Here is a 17,219-nt window from a genome sequence, read left to right on the forward strand (position 1 = left end):
TCGATTACCCCATGATGATTTTACAGCTCCGTCTTCCTGCACACACGCCCTTGACAAACATTTGTCTGATGACTATTAGTACCCTTACGATCACAAATAGTTCAATTGTTCCCATGATGAATGTAACCATGAAGGCAGAATATGAACTTCATGGTAAGAGCGAAATAAAACAGCTACCTACATGACATCATGTGACTCAAAACTAAATTAGGTCTGACTTTTGCAAAATAGCTATTGTTACCAATCATCTGGATTAGTTGGACCAGTTTACAGTCATTTCCAGACAGGTTATGTAATTTCCTTGACTGTATTTACCATTTGTGCCATGTGAAAGTCATTGTGTGTGTGTGTGTGTGTGTTTGTGTGTTCTCTCTCTCTGTATCTGTCTCTCTGCCTGTCTCTCTCTGCCAAGGCAGCAGCCACTCTTCCTGGGATCCAGCAACAGCAAAGCAGTTATACAATATTACATTTCATAACACTTTTCACAACACCACTCAACTGTCACATATCTACATTACAAAATCCATATGTACGTGTGAGTAGAATGCATGTCGTATCATGCGTATCGGTGCCTGTGTGTATGTCTCTGTTTTTTTAATCTGCTTCTACTCTTTGCATCAGTTACCTGATGTGGAATAGAGTTCCAGGTAGCCATGGCTCTATGCAGTACTGTGCGCCTCCCATAGTCTGTCCTTGACTTGTGCATTTACAAGTCATTTAAGGGCCAGTCGTGCTGCTCTGTTCTGAGCCAATTGTCATTTTTTTCTAGGTCCCTCTTTGTGGCACCTGACCGAACAGTAGTCCAGTTACGACCATACTAGGGCCATACTGTTGATAGTGTTGTTAAAAAGGCAGAGCAGCCCCATTTTTAGTTACAGATGTATGAACATGACAGTTTACAATCCAGGGTTACTCCACTTGCTCAATTTCCACATCATTCATTACAATATTTAGTTGAGGGTTTAGTGAATGATTTGTCCCAAATACAATGCTTTTAGTTTCTGAAATATTTAGGACTAACTTTTTCCTTGCCACCCATTCTGAAACTAACTTGCAGCTCTTTGTTAAGTGTTGCAGTGATTTCGCTCACTGTAGTAGCTGACGTGTAAAATGTTGAGTCATCCACATACATAGTCACACTGGCTTTACTCAAAGTGCAGCTTCTGGTTGCTCCTCAAACCACAGACCAGCAAATATTATTTACATTAACAACATAGGAATCACTACAAAATCTATTTTAGGCCCAGCCTTTGGAGCTTTGTTTTTCCTAGATATGGTGACTACATTGTGATCACTACATCTGATGGATTTGGTTACTGCTTTAAAGTCCATTTTTCTGCAGCATTAATAAATATCAATACAATACACTGTTTAATTCCTGTGCTGTTTGTAACTACCCTGGTAGGCTGACTGCTAACCTGTACCAGGTTGCAGGCTCTAGTTACAGTTTGAAGCTTTTTCTTGAGTGGGCAGCTTGATGAAAGCCAGTCAAGATTTTAATCACCCAGAAAATATACCTCTCTGTTGATATCACATACACTTTCAAGCATTTCACACGTTATCCAAATACTGATTGTTAGCAATTGGTGGTCTATAGCAGCTTCCCACCAGAATGGGCTTTACGTGAGGCAGATGAACCTGTAGCCATATTACTTCAATGGTGACACCATCAAGGGTAGAAAAAAAATTCTCAGCGGTCCCCGTTTCACCCATTGGATTTCTGACTGGGACCAATAGGTTTGTGAGGGAGAGGCCATAGATATGCAAGGAGCGTGAACCCAGAGCACCTAGATTCCAAGGGAGGGAAGGAGAGGAAGACTGACAGAGAGAGAGAAGGGGACAGATAGAGGGAGGTCTTTGTGTTTCTCTCCACTGTTTGAAGCCTATAGCCCGCTTTGCCACACTCAGGCCCAGTGGCTGGCCCGGACCCACTTGGTCTTCTGTTTGCTTTAGAACCCAACGGACAGCACACACACACACTCCTGTGTACTTAGAAAGTATACTGAGGGAGACACACATACACTTAGTTTTGATCATCCAGATTCACATTTCCATACCTTCTCTACTTTTAACACACATACACACTAATTAATAGTTCAGTGGGAGCCTGCAGAAAGGGAGCCCTTGTCCCGCTGGTTAAATAATGATACAGGCTGGCCAGTGGCTTTGGTAGGGGTTGCTATGGGTACACTGGGAACGGGGAGAGGGGTGGGTGAGAGAACTGGACTCAGTGAGAGAGACTCGAACATTCCAACCCTGATCGTTGCACATTTGAAGCAGAATTCCCAAGGGATAGAAGAAGTGGACTCAGTGAAAGGGAGATCATACAGACAACGTAGACAAAGAGAAGGAGAGAGAGAAAGGTTGAAAAGAAAGAGAAAGAATAAGGGAGCAGGGAAAGAGAGAAAGAATGGAAAGCTGAAGACTTCTCATTAACAAATAGGTAAGTCAAATAAATGTTATTCGTCCCATGCTTCGTAAACAACAGGTTAGACTAACATTGAAATAAATACTTACTTACGGGCCCTTCCCAACAACGCAGAGATAGAATTTCAATTCAATTTTGTTGAACAAATGTGGAATAGACATTGAATTGACGCCTGTGCCTAGTGGGTGGGTCTGTGTGTGTTATTTGTGTTTTTTCTGGTGGGTGTGTGTCAGATAGGCATGACTCATTTCTAGAACTCTTTTTGTTTTAGTTCCAGTAACTGTGTCTTACTGTTCACCTTTCCAGGGAAGGGGAGAACAAAAAAAAACTACCCCCACAGTAGAACACCGTCACATTTTGTTGCTGACAACAACCTCTTCATTTTCTACAACTGATGGGACGCACCACCTGCCTAAAAATGACCCAGAGAGGAGGGAGAGAGTTGGTGATAGAGGGGAGGTGGAGAAAGAGAGAGGCAGAGTACAGATCGATAGAGATAAAGAAGAGAGAAGAAAGCACAGAATATTCTCCAATGAAACAGTAGGACCATATGCACACTGGAACCAGTGTTAAATTAATACACTGCTTAGTGTAAAACTGTATTCAAATATTTCCCAGAGTGCCTTGCCTTTCGAGTGAATTTTAGAGTTACCACCCATGAAAAATGAAATGAAAGTAATTGTCTGAGGATGGTGCTGGACCATCTAACATAAAATGAAAATGGGACAGTTTGATGAAAAAGCTTTAAATAAAAGGATAAAATCTAGGTCATGTGACAAGATTGTCCAAAACAAAGGGCCCTAATAATAACATATAGTACACACCAAACAGGAAAATGTTCAATTTTAGAATTAGCTGCTAGGTAAGTGGATGAGTGTCAGCTAGCGCTGCCAGCCCCTCACACACTGTCTGGAATGTGGTCAACTTTAGGAAATAATTAAGCAGAAGTTTATGAGTGTCTCTACAACAGATTGGGTGTGGGCTGTTGGCTCTTTGTAATGCTCTGGTCATGGTCAGTACGTGAGAGCAATGGCGTGGTGGATAGCAGTCTTCAAAACAATCCTTTACCAACATTGACATGCAGGAAAAGAGATACAAAAAATGCTAAATGCTAAAGTAAAATAGAAACTGTATAGAATAAGGAAGCCCGTTCAACCAGAGTGGAAACACATGCTTTTTTTTGTTTTGTTCTCAGGAAGTCAGTCGGGGTCTCAATTTACTGTTGAGTTAGAAAAGTAGAATACACAAGGTGCAATTGTGAAACGTGGTTGTGCATCAGCAGTTTTTCCTCTTATGTCAGTCACTAACCAGGTTTCCATCCAACCTTTTTATGCGAGTAAAGTATATGTCAGATAAAAGAAATGACATGACAGGTCTGATGGAAACAGACCCTTTTTTGGTTATCTTTCCAAACGTTGGCAAAACAAAATATGCTAGAAAAGGTGACGTTTAGTAGGCTACAGCTTAAATAAATGATGATTAACTTCACAGGGGGGTGAAAGTGCACGGTGATGAGCTTGATGCTCCTTTCTGAGGGTCTTATTCTGGTGTCATGATAATCTTGCTCTTTGTCCATAATAATAATAATCTCATCATGTAGGCTTATATGTGCGCTCTAGCCAACAGCGTGCAGATACATCTGTTGGCTAGAACGCACGTGCCAATACCATAGTGGACACACTCGCAATATAACGCAAATCATTTTTTTGTGAGAAAACCAGCAGTAATTTTGAAAATGCGATGGAAAACCATGTAACTTTGTATTTTTTTATTTAACATCAAAAGGTATTGTTATTTGCACAGTCTTCACACACAGCCTTATCTGCATCAAATCAATTTAATAGAAACATCTCTGGTGGGAAAATGCACATTGTTTTTATCCCCCGAGAGTCGATTGACACACCAGTGTGTAACTTCTGTTTGTAGCATCCATACCGTTTGGGCTACAAACGAATGTGACCCCCACAAGTGTCACGGGACTTGTCTGAAAGTAACAGGTACTGGTAAAGAAAATATATATATGGAAAAAAAATATCTACCAATAGGCACCCTTCTTTGTGATGGATTGAAAACCTCCCTGGTCTTCGTGGTTGAATCTGTGTTTGCTAGACTGAGGGACCTTACAGATAATTGTATGTGTGGGGTACAGAGATGAGGTAGTCATTCAAAATCACTATTGCACACAGACGGAGTCCATGCAAGTTATGTGACCTAAGTTAATTGTTACCCCTGAACTTATTTAGGCTTGCCATAAAGGGTTTGAATACTTGAATACATTTCAGATTCTTTTTAAAAATTAATTAGTAGGACAATGACAATCTCAATTTAAAGTTCAGGCTGTTACACAACAAAATGGGGAAAAAGTCAAGGGGCTATGAAGACTTTCTAAAGGCACTGTATATCAAGGTTTCCTCAACTCGGTCCTGGGGCCACCCCTGGGTGCAAATGTTGATGTTTGTCCTAGCACTACACAGTGCTTGGTTTGGGAAACACTGCTGTATATGATTTCTGATTAATGATAGCATCTTAAGTCTAGAGCAGTGGTAGAAAAAGTAGATAATAGAAAATGACTGATGTGAAAGTAACCCAGTAAAATATGACTTTAGTAAAAGTCAAAGTATTTGGTTTTAAATATACTTAAGTATCAAAAGTAAATGAAATTGCTCAAATACACTGAAGTATCAAAAGTATAAATCATTTCAAATGCCCTATATTAACCAAGCCAGAGTATGATTTTCTTTTAGTTACGTAGAGCCAGTGGCACACTAACATCATTTACAAACTAAGCATTTGTGTTTAGTGAGTCTGCCAGATCAGAGGCAGTAAGTATGACCAGGGATGTTCTCTTCACAAGTGTGTGAATTGGACCATTTTTCAGTCCTGCTAACCATGCAAAATGTAACAGGTACTTCTGGGTGACAGGGAAAATGTATTGAGTAAAAAGTACATTTAAGAATGTAGTGGAATAAAAGTTGTCAAAAATATAATTAGTAAAGTATAGATACCCCCCCCAAAAAAACTGGTCTAGAGCACGTCAAACTCATTCCACGTAGTGCCGTGTCTGCGGATTTCCGTTCCTCCCTTGTACTTGATAAATTATGGTCACTAATTAGTAACGAACTCCTCGCACCTGGTTGTCTTGGTCTTAATTGAAAGGAAAATCCAAAAACCAGCAGACAGTAGGCCCTCCGTGGAATAAGTTTGACACCTGTCACGAACCAGCTAGAAGCCCGTAACAAAAAAGGGAGACAACGTAGAGATAAGGAATAACAAAAATATATTTATTAACTAAAGTACATAATATACAATTAACAACGGTGTACGTAGTCAGTAGTGTAAGTGACTGGTTGCTTGCATAGATGTAATAATGAGGGGTGTTGAAAGGTGCCAAAGCAAACAGCCAAAACCGCCACAACTAAAATTCAACAGTGTGTCTGCATGGAGAGAGTCTCCTCAATAAATGGGGAAAAGGTCTATTTATGGGGAAACGGTGTATTTACACCTCCCGGCTCCGCCCACCGACATCCTATTAAGGAAAACAAGAGCAAAGAGAAAGAATTCGGCAGACAGAGTGGGAGGGTCGTCACACACCCTTGATCTAGAAGGTGCATTGCATGCCTTAACTTCAGGAGAGAGGCAGCCATGATATTTTATTAAAGATAACAGTGGAGATTGATTCATTTCAGTTTGACATTTTTTAACGGTGTATGTTGCTGGTTATTATTGCAATTTAATAACTGTATTATAAGTAGAAAATATTCTGTCACGTTTTAAAACCTCTTTGGGCTGCAATCCCGTTAACGGGATGATATGACAACAGCCACTGAAAGTGCAGGGCGCCAAACTCAAAACAACAGAAATCTCATAATTAAAATTCCTCAAACATACATGTATCTTATACCGTTTTAAAAGGTATTCTTGTTGTTAATCCCACCACAGTGTCCGATTTCAAATAGGATTTACGGCGAAAGCGCCACAAACGATTGTTAGGTCAGCACCGTCAAAATAAAACACCGCCAATTTTCCAGCCAAAGAGAGGAGTCATAAAAACCACAAATAGAAATAAAATGAATCACTAACCTTTGATGATCTTCATCAGATGACACTCATAGGACTTCATGTTACACAATACATGTATGTATGTTTTGTTTGATAAAGTTTATATTTATATCAAAAAATCTGAGTTTACATTGGCGCGTTACATTCACTAGTTCCAAAAACATCCAGTGATTTTGCATAGCCACATAGATTCAACAGAAATACTCATCATAAATGTAGATGATAATACAAGTTATACACATGGAATTATAGATATGCCTGTCCTTAATGCAACCGCTGTGTCAGATTTTAAAAAAGACTACTGAAAAAGCAAACCATGCAATAATCTGAGACGGCGCGCAGAACAATCAAGTCAAAATAGCCGCCATGTTGTAGTCAACATAAACCATAAATTACATGCTAAATATTCCCTTACTTTTGATGATCTTCATCAGAATGCACTCCAAGGAATCCCAGGTCCACAATAAATGCTTGATTTGTTCAATAATGTCCGTTATTTATGTCCAATTAGCTACTTTTGTTAGCTCGTTTGTTATACATATCCAAACACTCGTTCTGGTCAGCGTTACGTTGGACAAAAACTTCAAAAAGTTATATTACAGGTCGAAGAAACATTTCAAACTAAGTACAGAATCAATCATTAGGATGTTTTTAACATTCATCTTCAATAAGGTTCCAACTGGAGTATTCCTTTGTGTTTTCAGGAGCCATGGAACACAGGTCGCTATCATGTGCAATGCGCATGACCAGAAAATGGCTGACTGCCAGACACCCGATTCATTCTGCTGTCATTCAGTCCCACAACACAGTAGAAGCCTCATTTCTATAGACGGTTGACATCTAGTGGAAGCCATAGAAAGTGCAACATCATTCATATCTCAAGTGGATTTAAATGGAAACTGTGTTGAGTACATTCCAGCCTCAGATTTCTCACTTCCTGTTTTGATTTCTCCTCAGGTTTTTGCCTGCCATATGAGTTCTGTTATACTCACAGACATCATTCAAACAGTTTTAGAAACGTCAGAGTGTTTTCTATCCAATACTAATAATAATAATAATAATAATATGCATATATTAGCAACTGAGACTGAGGAGCAGGCAGTTTACTTTGGGCACCTTATTCATCCAAGCTACTCAATACTGCCCCCCAGCCATAAGAAGACCATACAGCACGTAGAGCAGCAGTAGTAACAACCTGACATAGGGGAAGTGATAAAAATACAAGGAAATTAATCATACAGTAGCAGAGAGTACACAATGGTTGTTTACTTGAATATATCCACAGTAACACTGCTATTCAGTACAGTATAAATGGCCATGGCCCTAAGACTGATTGGACTGTACCAGAGTGCCAATGTTAGAGTCGCTCCTACGCCCCTGATTATCTGTAACAGGTCTTAAAGTTTCAGCTCCCTACACACACGCCCTTGACAAAACATTTTGACCTTTTGTTTACCATTTTTTAAATTATATTTATTTTTTATTTAACTAGGCAAGTCAGTTAAGAACAAATTCTTATTTACAATGACAGCCTACCAGGGTACAGTGGGCTAACTACCTTGTTCAGGGGCAGAAAAAAATATTTAACTCGTTGCTGGATCGAATCCCCAAGCTGACCTTTCAGGTACTGTCCCAACACTCTAACCACTAGGCTACCTGCCACCCAAGTAGTACCCTTATATTTATGAAAATGGAATAGTGCCCACTATGAATGTGACCATCAAGTCAGAATATGACATTTACAGTAAGAGATGGATAAGACGGTGACCTACATGCAGTGGTGGTAAAAGTACCCAATTTTCATTCCTGAGTAAAAGTATAGATACGTTAATAGAAAGTTACTCAAGGGAAATCAAATCAAGTAAAAGTTACCCAGTAAAATACTACTTGAGTAAAAGTCTAAAAGTTGGTTCTAAATATACTCAAGTATCAAAGGAAATGTAATTGATCAAATACATTTAAGTATCAAAAGTTAACGTTAAAGTATGAATCATTTCAAATGTCTTATTTTAAGCAAAGCAGATGGCGCAATTTTTATTGTATTAATTTTAAAACCTTTATTTAGTCAGTTAAGAACTAATTATTATTTATAAAAGACGGCCTACCAAAAGGCAAAAGGCCTCCTGGACTGGGGCTAGGATTCCAAATCAAATAAACAACACACACATCACAACAAGAGAGACACTACAACACTACATACAGAGAGACCTAAGACAACAGAGCATGGCAGCAACACATGACAACACAGCATGGTAGCAACACAAGTTGACAACTACATGGTAGCTACACAACATGGCAGCAGCACAACATGGTAGCAGCACAAAACATGGTACAAACATTATTGGGCACAGACAACAGCACAAAGGGCAAGAAGGTAGAGACGACAATGCATCACGCGAAGCAACCACAACTGTCAGTAAGTGTCCATGATTGAGTTTAACGAACCGAAGGAGATAAAACTGTTCAGTTTGAGTGTTTTTTGCAGCTCATTTCAGTCGCTAGCTGCAGCGAACTGAAAAGAGGGATGTGTGTGCTTTGTTTTTAATATGTATGGATAGCCAGGGGCACACTCCAACACTCAGACATAATTTACAAACAATGCATTTGTGTTTAGTGAGTACGCCAGATCAGAGGCAGTAGAGATGACCACGTATTCTCTTGATAAGTGCGTGAAGTGGACCATTTTCCTGTCCTGCTAAGTATTCAAAATGTAATGAGAACTTTAGGGTGTCAGGGAACATGTGGGGAGAAAAAAGTACATTCTTTTCTTTAGGAATGTAGTGACGTAAAAGTCAAACTTGCCAAAAATATAATTAGTAAAGTAAAGTACAGATACCCCCAAAAAACGACTTAAGTAGTACCACATACATGACATTACACAATACATGACATTGCATGGCTCAGCAGAACTAGGGCTTCAAAAGGGGGATATATTACTGGAAACTCAAGTTTTCCAGTAAATTACCAGAATTGTGTTATCTTCAAGGATTTTATGTTATCTACCAAAAGACATCTAGGGGTCCATTTGGGTCCTAACATTTTGCCATGCCCATATCAGTCTCCAGACTTGAACCCCATTCAAAACTGATGGTTTGAATTGAAGAGGACAGTCCATAAGCACAGACAAAGGATATCAAGGATTAGGATATAAATAGGATATAAAATAATATCATTTAGAAAAAAAATGGAGCATCCAGCCACATCACCCACTAGGCCTTGGGATTGTGTGTGTATGTTTTGGATAGGTCCAGCAACCCACCCATGGGCTTTTTTACATGGCAGGCAGGGTCGCAGTGTGTTCCACTGTCCTGGCAACCACATTGGCATCTCGTCTCCTCTCTCGCCCAGACACTTACTGGAACCACGCAGGCAGGAAGTAATCTCACTCAAGCACTGGCCCTCGGTGGAAAAGCCTAACTTTCCATCTGTTTTGTCATCCCTGCAGTGGACAGTTTTCTTGGTTGCTAGCAACAACGGCGCCACACAAACATGAATGAATGAATGTGCCCCTACTCTCAATGAGGTAAACATGCTAACATATTAGTCAGTAAACAGTGTATTAGTGTGCTTTGGTGAGTGAGTCATGACTGAGAGGGTTTGAATGGTACAAATCATGCATGGTGCTTCATAATGATGCATCTGTTCAGTGGAACAAGCCTGTGGGACGTTGAGATTTACCCATGAGCACCTATGTCACAACATTCCTAGGAAGACAAACAGGTGAGGTGGGTAGTTATATTGTAGTTTGTTTGACCTTTTCTGTTACCAACATAAATCTTTTTTTCATGTCTGCATTCTTTTCACACCTCAGTTTCAATGTTAGTAGTTTCCTGCTTCCGTCTCACAGCAAATTCTCCAGTGTTAAATTAACACAAAGTGTGGACCTGTATAGACACTGGAACATTATTAAAGGTCATGATGAACGGTCAAAATCATGTTTGGATGATATTTGGATGAAACCAGATCAAAGTGTGATGACTAAAGTATGAAAATTGACTGTTGCTTCTACATTGATAAAGTTTGATCATAAAGTTACTGGTACCTTCCCCATGTCAAACTTGAATTCAATATTAAGGGGACAAGGTGACATCATCCCAACTCTCATTTTAATACACCAATGGCAACTTGATATTATCTTACCTAATTTAAATAAGTACCGCCTTGGAACCAACATCATAGAAGCAGTTGTCAAGTCAACATATCCTTCAGTGCTGCTGTGAACCACATCACAAGAGACATGCAATTTCAATGTTGTTTGAGTTGTTTTGTGGATCACCAAATTTTCTTGAGCTGATTTTACTACAACACTGCTGGTAGTTAGCCGTGAAAGAAAAACACATTTTCAGAATGACTGTTCAGGACCTTTAAATAATAAAATATTAACGATGACATATCCACTTAGGATCTCACTCAGTGATGCCCATAGGACTGAAAATAGATAAATGAAACAACCATGTCTCTGTTATCAACAAAAATCAATCATGGGTGGTAACTCTACAACTCACTTGAATGGCAAAGCACTCTGGGAAATATGGAAATCAAGCTTTACACTTAGCAGTGTGTTAATTCGGGGCGGCAGGTAGCCTAGTGGTTAGAGTGTTAGGCCAGTAACCGAAAGGTAGCTGTATCAATATTCCGAGCTGACAAGACAAAAATCTGTCATTCTGCCTGTAAATAAGAATTTGCTCTTAAATAACTTGCCTAGTAAAAAGAAAATACACTCTTCAGTGTCTATTCAAGTCCACACTTTGAGTGTTAATTTAACACAGGGTATTTTTGCTGTGTATCAGCTGTTGATTCAAAGAGATACAGTATACATGAGTATAATTATATTTATTGTGCGCCTGTTTTTTTGGTTGGTGTTTTTCTTTTACATATGCATGTGTGTTTCTCTGGGAAAGAATGTGTTTTATGTACTAGTTGGAACACATACACATAAACACACTCAGCAACGGCAGTAGTATTAATGAGGACCATCAGGCCATGTGTCCATGGGTCTTCTCCCTCTAGTGTATGACGTGACGAGACCACTGTGTACTTCCGTTACCCTGTCACAGGCCAACAGACTCCTGTTTAAAATCTACATAGCTTTACAAAGGACAAGAACGTAATGCACATTGGCTAGATTGTCTCCTTTTTTTGCAGCTTGTATTAGTTGAAAACATTTCAGATTAAATGTATGGGTGTCAGATAACAGATTGGATAGATATGCTATTTTAATCATTTAAAGTGGTCTCGATTAGTCTGAATTGGCGTGATAAAAATGTTTTTAGTAGTACCATATTCTAACTGCAGGTGGAAGCTTGAGATACATCACTGACATGGAGAGGAAGGTGCAGTTAGAAGAAGAGGAGGAGAGAGAGAGGGAGGAAATAAGGGAGGGAGTGAAAGCGAGTGACATGGGGAGAAAATGGGCAGAGAATGTGTCTGTCATGTCATCACTGAAGACTGTCCGTGGTATCCCGTGTTCAGAGACTAAGCCTAAGTCCTCTCTATCTTTCTTTCTCCTCTCCTCTTTTTCTCCCCCCCTTCTCTCTGCTTCTCTCTCTGGGCTGACCGTTTCTCACCCTTGCGTCTGCTAGACAGGGGTGCGCAGTTCCAGCGTGTCTCCCAGCAGATGTGGAAGGCTAAGTTGCTGCGTCAGGAGCAGAGCTAAAAGGCTAACATCTGAGAAGCAGAGAGGACGACAACATGCCTCCCTGACCACCGCCAGCGCCATCCCTGTAAGTAGCCATACATTTAATAGTCGAGCCACATCTTGAGTCATTTATCATACGGGAATCTGTTAAAGTGCCTGCCTTATGTCTGCGTGCGCATGTGTGTATACGTAACAGACATAGATTCGAGAGAGAAGGAGATTGGATTTGGAGGGAAAAGGAGAGAGGATTTGGAGAGGCAGAGAAAGGGGGAGAGAGAGGGAGAGAGGGAGAGAGGGGGGAATTGGGTGCCTGCTTGCGGCCGCATGTGGAACATGATGTCAGAGGAATGCTCTGTGCCTCTCCTCATAGCTGTCTGGAACAGCAGCCACCTTCCCTCCCTCCCGCCCTCCCTCCCTCTCCTTCAGCATCCGGCCCTGCAGCTGGAGCTTGCGGCGAAGGGAGGGAAATGAGGAAAGGAGGGAGAGAGAGAAGAAGACAGTAGGGCAGAGGGAGAATAACTCGGGAAAGAGAGATGAGTGAGACTTGGACAGTAACGGAGTGGAAATAAGGAGGGAGATATCTAAACAGGAGTTTATAGCGCTGCATAGGCTTCGAGTATTGCAGACCTGTGAGTCAGGGCTGTGGTCTGGAGGAGGAAGGGAACAGTAGTCTATTAGAGCTTGGGCTCCGGTAATGCAGACTGGGCTGTGGTTCTGTGTACTTAGCAGGGGTCAGGTGACTGAAGGATACTGTGGCTGCAGGCAGAGGGATTTAGAAGCAGTCAGACACTTAGCACAGAATGGTAGTAAGTTTACACCGTGTTGTATGAAGCCACAGCTGCTGAGGTTTTAGTTTAGATTTAAGGCCAGTGGCATATTCTGTCTAAAGACTGAGAATTGTTTTGTGCTGTGTGATGGATATAACCTGTTGATGCTAAGATGAGGATTGGGATCGGCATAGCCAATCCTCTGCAAGGCTGGGTTTTCAAACAAATATATCCTCTTAAGTTAGAGAGAAAATATAGTCTGAATATGGCACTGTTTTAGCAACTGAAACCCTGATAAGCGCTATACGCAGTTTATATAAGAGAAAAATAAAAAGGTTTCTTTGTGACCAGATCAATCTTTCTTTTTTCCCCCATCTACGTACATTATGTCCAACCGTGATGCCAATCACAGCATCGGAAAGTCCTTGCTTCCTGAAGTCAAGATGGCTTATTCATCCCACTTTTCCTTCGCTCCTCAATGGGGAAAGAAAGAGACAGTGTTTTATTTTTCCTGACAGTTTTAATGTGGCTGGCCACAGCCTTTACCGCAGCGGGGCGCAGGCACTTTTATAGACAGCCAAATGCCATCCGCAGTAGCCCAGGGCCTGGAAGGACCTCGCCCTAATAAAGTAGTGGAGCAAAAAAATAAGTGGCTCAATTGCGTCTGCGGTAGCCAGACTGAATTCAGCTGGCTGTCTCTCACAGCCCTTAAACCAATAAACTAGAGATGTTAATCAGTAGCAGCTAGGTTACTGTAGGACAGAACAGCTATGGATCATGTGCTATTATGAGCAAGTGAGTGTCTGTATAATTGTGTGTTCTTTGTGACAAAGAGGCAGAGAGCAATCTGAGTCATTTTTCCCACTGGTATGATTTGTCTTGCTTTCGATTTAGCTTTGTTTATGAATTGGTCTTGGTGTCTACGTTGTGATTTCAACCTTGTATACACCCGAAGCTCCTTAAAAACATGTGCTTACATAACTTTCTCTCCTATCATGCAGATTTGCATACAACCTTCAGGATATCCTCTCGGTGAAGATGTAGTCCAACTGGTTGCCTTGGAGATGTTTCTAAACAGGGCTTCCTCTTGGCACCGTCCCCGTGCCCTGTTGCTGTGGACTCTGTGGGTTCTACTCCTCCCCTCAACTGTCACCCTGACCACAGGCCCCGGCAACAGCACCCTGCTCTTTGACAGCACCGACAACAGCAACAGCCTGCGGAACTGCAGCTGCTCCGCCCACATCCAGGACTGTGACGAGGCGCTGGCCAACCTGCTGTGCAGCTGCCACACTGTGGTGCGCTCCAAGCTGACCCCCGGTGGCCTGAGGGAGCAGGGCGGACTGACTGTGTGGCTCAGAGAGCCCTGGGTTCTCACAGAGCTGCTGAATGGCAGCGTGGTGCTCGACCTCCGCCTGTCGTTCTGTGGCACTGGCACCCTGGCCATCCCCAACCAGTACCTGGCCCTGTTTGGCCTCCGTAGGCTGAGGGTCTATAGTGCTGCCCAGGAAGCTCCACACCTGGAGCAGGTCCTCACCATCTCCTCTAGAAGTAGGGATATGGAGGGGATGGGGTACCTCTCCTCCACTGACCTCGCCTCCCCCTCCTCCGTTCTCCATGTATCCATCCTGGATGTGTCAGTGCTAAATGGGTTGTCGTCCCTGAAGGCCTACAGTGTGAGTGCCACTCCCATGTCCACCCTCTTCCAATACTTCCCCCACCTGCCCCTACACCCCTCCACCGCCCTGGATCAGCCCCCGGAGCCCCAACAGGACTGCCTCCTCACCTTCATATACTAGACCTGTAGGCTCTGAGCTCAGAGCTAGATCTGTGGAAACTAGACTGGGCTGGATGGATGACACAGGTGCCTACAAGAGCTCCATCCACCCAGATGTTACTGAATGGGCTTGATGTGCAGAGCTGTGCTGCTTTTCAATGTGTGTCTATATGGTGCATTTCTACAGTGCAGGAAAAAACAAACACTATTATCTGTCCTCAAGAGGACTCTGGACAAGAAAACACAACCATCTCTGAGAAGAGGATGGAGTCATATTTCAATATCATTGCAAGCGAAAGGGAGAGGTCCGGTTAGGTGAGAGTAAGACAACGATGGCATCCGTCTGCTGCTCTACAAACTGACAGAGCTTGTAGACCTGCTGCTGACAGTTAAATTTTCCAGCTGCTCTTTTCTCTCGGTTATTGCGTGCAGATGGCCTATTAAAACATGTTGTTTTGAAACCGGTTATGATGTCTGCCTTATAAATGGGCCAGCCTGATTAGAACCTTGTTGGATCATCAGGCGATGGACTTCACTCTTCGTGACTGTACAGTTCTGAATCCACCTACTTAAGCTGGACTTGGTTGGGGTTTTATTCAAGATGAAGCTAAAAGCGTTTTGGACTGATTTGATCTGGAGATTGGTCCGGCCCATGCTGGATTGATTACATCACTCTGTTTCTGGTGTTCTAGAATTCAGGGTTGTCCTGGAACAACCTTGGAGTGGAGTGTTCTCATCTCTATGTTCCACAATGTGTTCTTCGGCTCATGTTCTAGAACAGGGATGGGCAAACTTTTTGGCTTGAGGGCCACATTGGGATTTTGAAATTCAACAGAGGGACAGACACACATTATATTTTTCACGAAATAATAATTCCCCCATCAAAAGTTTATTAAAAAAAATACTCAAACCTCCTGCCGGATTGAATGTAGTTTGCTCACTCCTGTTCTAGAATGACCATGTATATTTACTGTAGTACCTTGACCAGGGACCTACTATAGGCCAGCCTAGTAAGGGTTAATAAATTGTACTCATGGTGTAAAAAAAAAAGGAGCATGCAAAGAGGTGTTGGGAACTCAAAAAGAAGTTCTCCACTCAGAAAACGAATGGCACCAATCTGGTCTTTATTTCCATCTCACATCCTGAGAGAGACGTAAACATTCAATTCATCTAAAACCACTCTCACAAACAAAGACTGCAGCCAACACTTCTGTTCTGTAGATCATCCAGAGGCTCTGAGTGTGTGCATTTGTGCTTGTGAATGTGTGTGTCTACGCGATATGTGCATGTGTACAGTGCATTCGGAAAGAATTCAGACCCTTTCACCTTTTCAACATTTTGTTACATTACAGCCTTATTCGAAAATGTATTAAATTATTTTTTCCCTCATCAAGCTACACACCCATAATGAGAAATTAAACACTTTTTTTTGTGCAAATGTATTTTAAAATAAAAAACAGAAAGAGCTTATTTCTTATATTTACATAAGTATTCAGACCCTATGCTATGAAACTCGAAATTGAGCACAGGTGCATACTGTTTCCATTGATCATTCTTGAGAAGTTTCTACAACTTGATTGGAGTCCACCTGTGGTAAACTCAATTGATTGGACATGATTTGGAAAGGCACACCTCTGTCTATATAAGGTCCCACAGTTGACAGTGCATGTCAGAGCAAAAGCCAAGCAATGAGGTCGAAGGAATTGTCCGTAGGGATACCAAGACAGGATTGTGTCGAGGCACAGATCTGGGGAAGGTTACCAAAAAATGTCTGCCGCATTGAAGGTCCCGAAGAACGCAGTGGCCTCCATCATTCTTAAATGAAAGGAGTTTGGAACCACCAAGACTCTTCCTAGAGATGGCCGCCGGCCAAACTGAACAGTCACTCTGACAGAGCTCCAGAGTTCCTCTGTGGAGATGGGAGAACCTTCCAGAAGGACAATCATATCTGCAGCACTCCACCAATCAGACCTTTATGGTAGAGTGGCCAGAAGGAAGACACTCCTCAGTAAAAGGTACATGACAGCCCACTTGGGAGTTTGCCTAAAGGCACTCACAGATTCTCAGACAATGAGAAACAAGATTCTCTGGTCTTATGAAACCAAGATTGAACTCTTTGGCCTGAATGTCTGTAGGAAACCTGGCACCATACCTACGGTGAAGCATGGTCGTGGCAGCATCATGCTGTGGGGATGTTTTTCAACGGCAGGGACTGGGAGATTAGTCAGGATCGAGGGAAAGATGAACGGAGCAAAGTGCAGAGATCCTTGATGAAAACCAGCTCCAGAGCGTTTAGGACCTCAGACTGTGGTGAAGGTTCACCTTCTAACAGGATACCGACCCTAAGCACACAGCCAATACAACGCAGGAGTGGCTTCGGGACGTCTCTGAATGTATTCGAGTGGCCCAGCCAGAGCCCTGACTTGAACCCTATCTAACATCTCTGGAGAGACCTCAAAATAGCTGTGCAGCGATGCTCCCCATCCACCCTGACAGAGCTTGAGAGGATCTGCAGAGAAGAATGGAAGAAACTCCCCAAATAAAGGTGTGCCA

At 42.0% G+C, this 17,219-nt stretch overlaps 1 protein-coding gene across 2 annotated transcripts; it reads left to right on the top strand.

Moving 5' to 3' along the window:
* The first annotated feature begins 2,203 nt into the window (after positions 1-2,203).
* On the top strand, positions 2,204-16,006 carry LOC109870702 (uncharacterized protein C21orf62). Of its 2 annotated transcripts, XM_031806169.1 has the most exons (3): positions 2,204-2,443; positions 12,070-12,210; positions 13,894-16,006. In XM_031806169.1, exon 3 carries the CDS (start codon positions 13,957-13,959, stop codon positions 14,686-14,688), a length of 732 nt encoding a protein of 243 aa, XP_031662029.1. In that variant the 5' UTR covers positions 2,204-2,443; positions 12,070-12,210; positions 13,894-13,956; the 3' UTR covers positions 14,689-16,006. The 2 variants fall into 2 exon arrangements, with proteins under 2 accessions (XP_031662029.1, XP_031662030.1); XM_031806170.1 differs by lacking the exon at positions 2,204-2,443 and having other exon boundaries at positions 11,382-12,210.
* Positions 16,007-17,219: the final 1,213 nt, after the last annotated feature.

Source organism: Oncorhynchus kisutch, linkage group LG26 (assembly GCF_002021735.2).
Source record: "Oncorhynchus kisutch isolate 150728-3 linkage group LG26, Okis_V2, whole genome shotgun sequence".
In the NCBI taxonomy this organism is placed as follows: domain Eukaryota; kingdom Metazoa; phylum Chordata; class Actinopteri; order Salmoniformes; family Salmonidae; genus Oncorhynchus; species Oncorhynchus kisutch.

Excerpts from the sequence above, each read along its gene's own strand:
- LOC109870702 (XM_031806169.1), top strand. The coding sequence starts at position 13,957 with ATGTTTCTAAACAGGGCTTCCTCTTGGCACCGTCCCCGTGCCCTGTTG.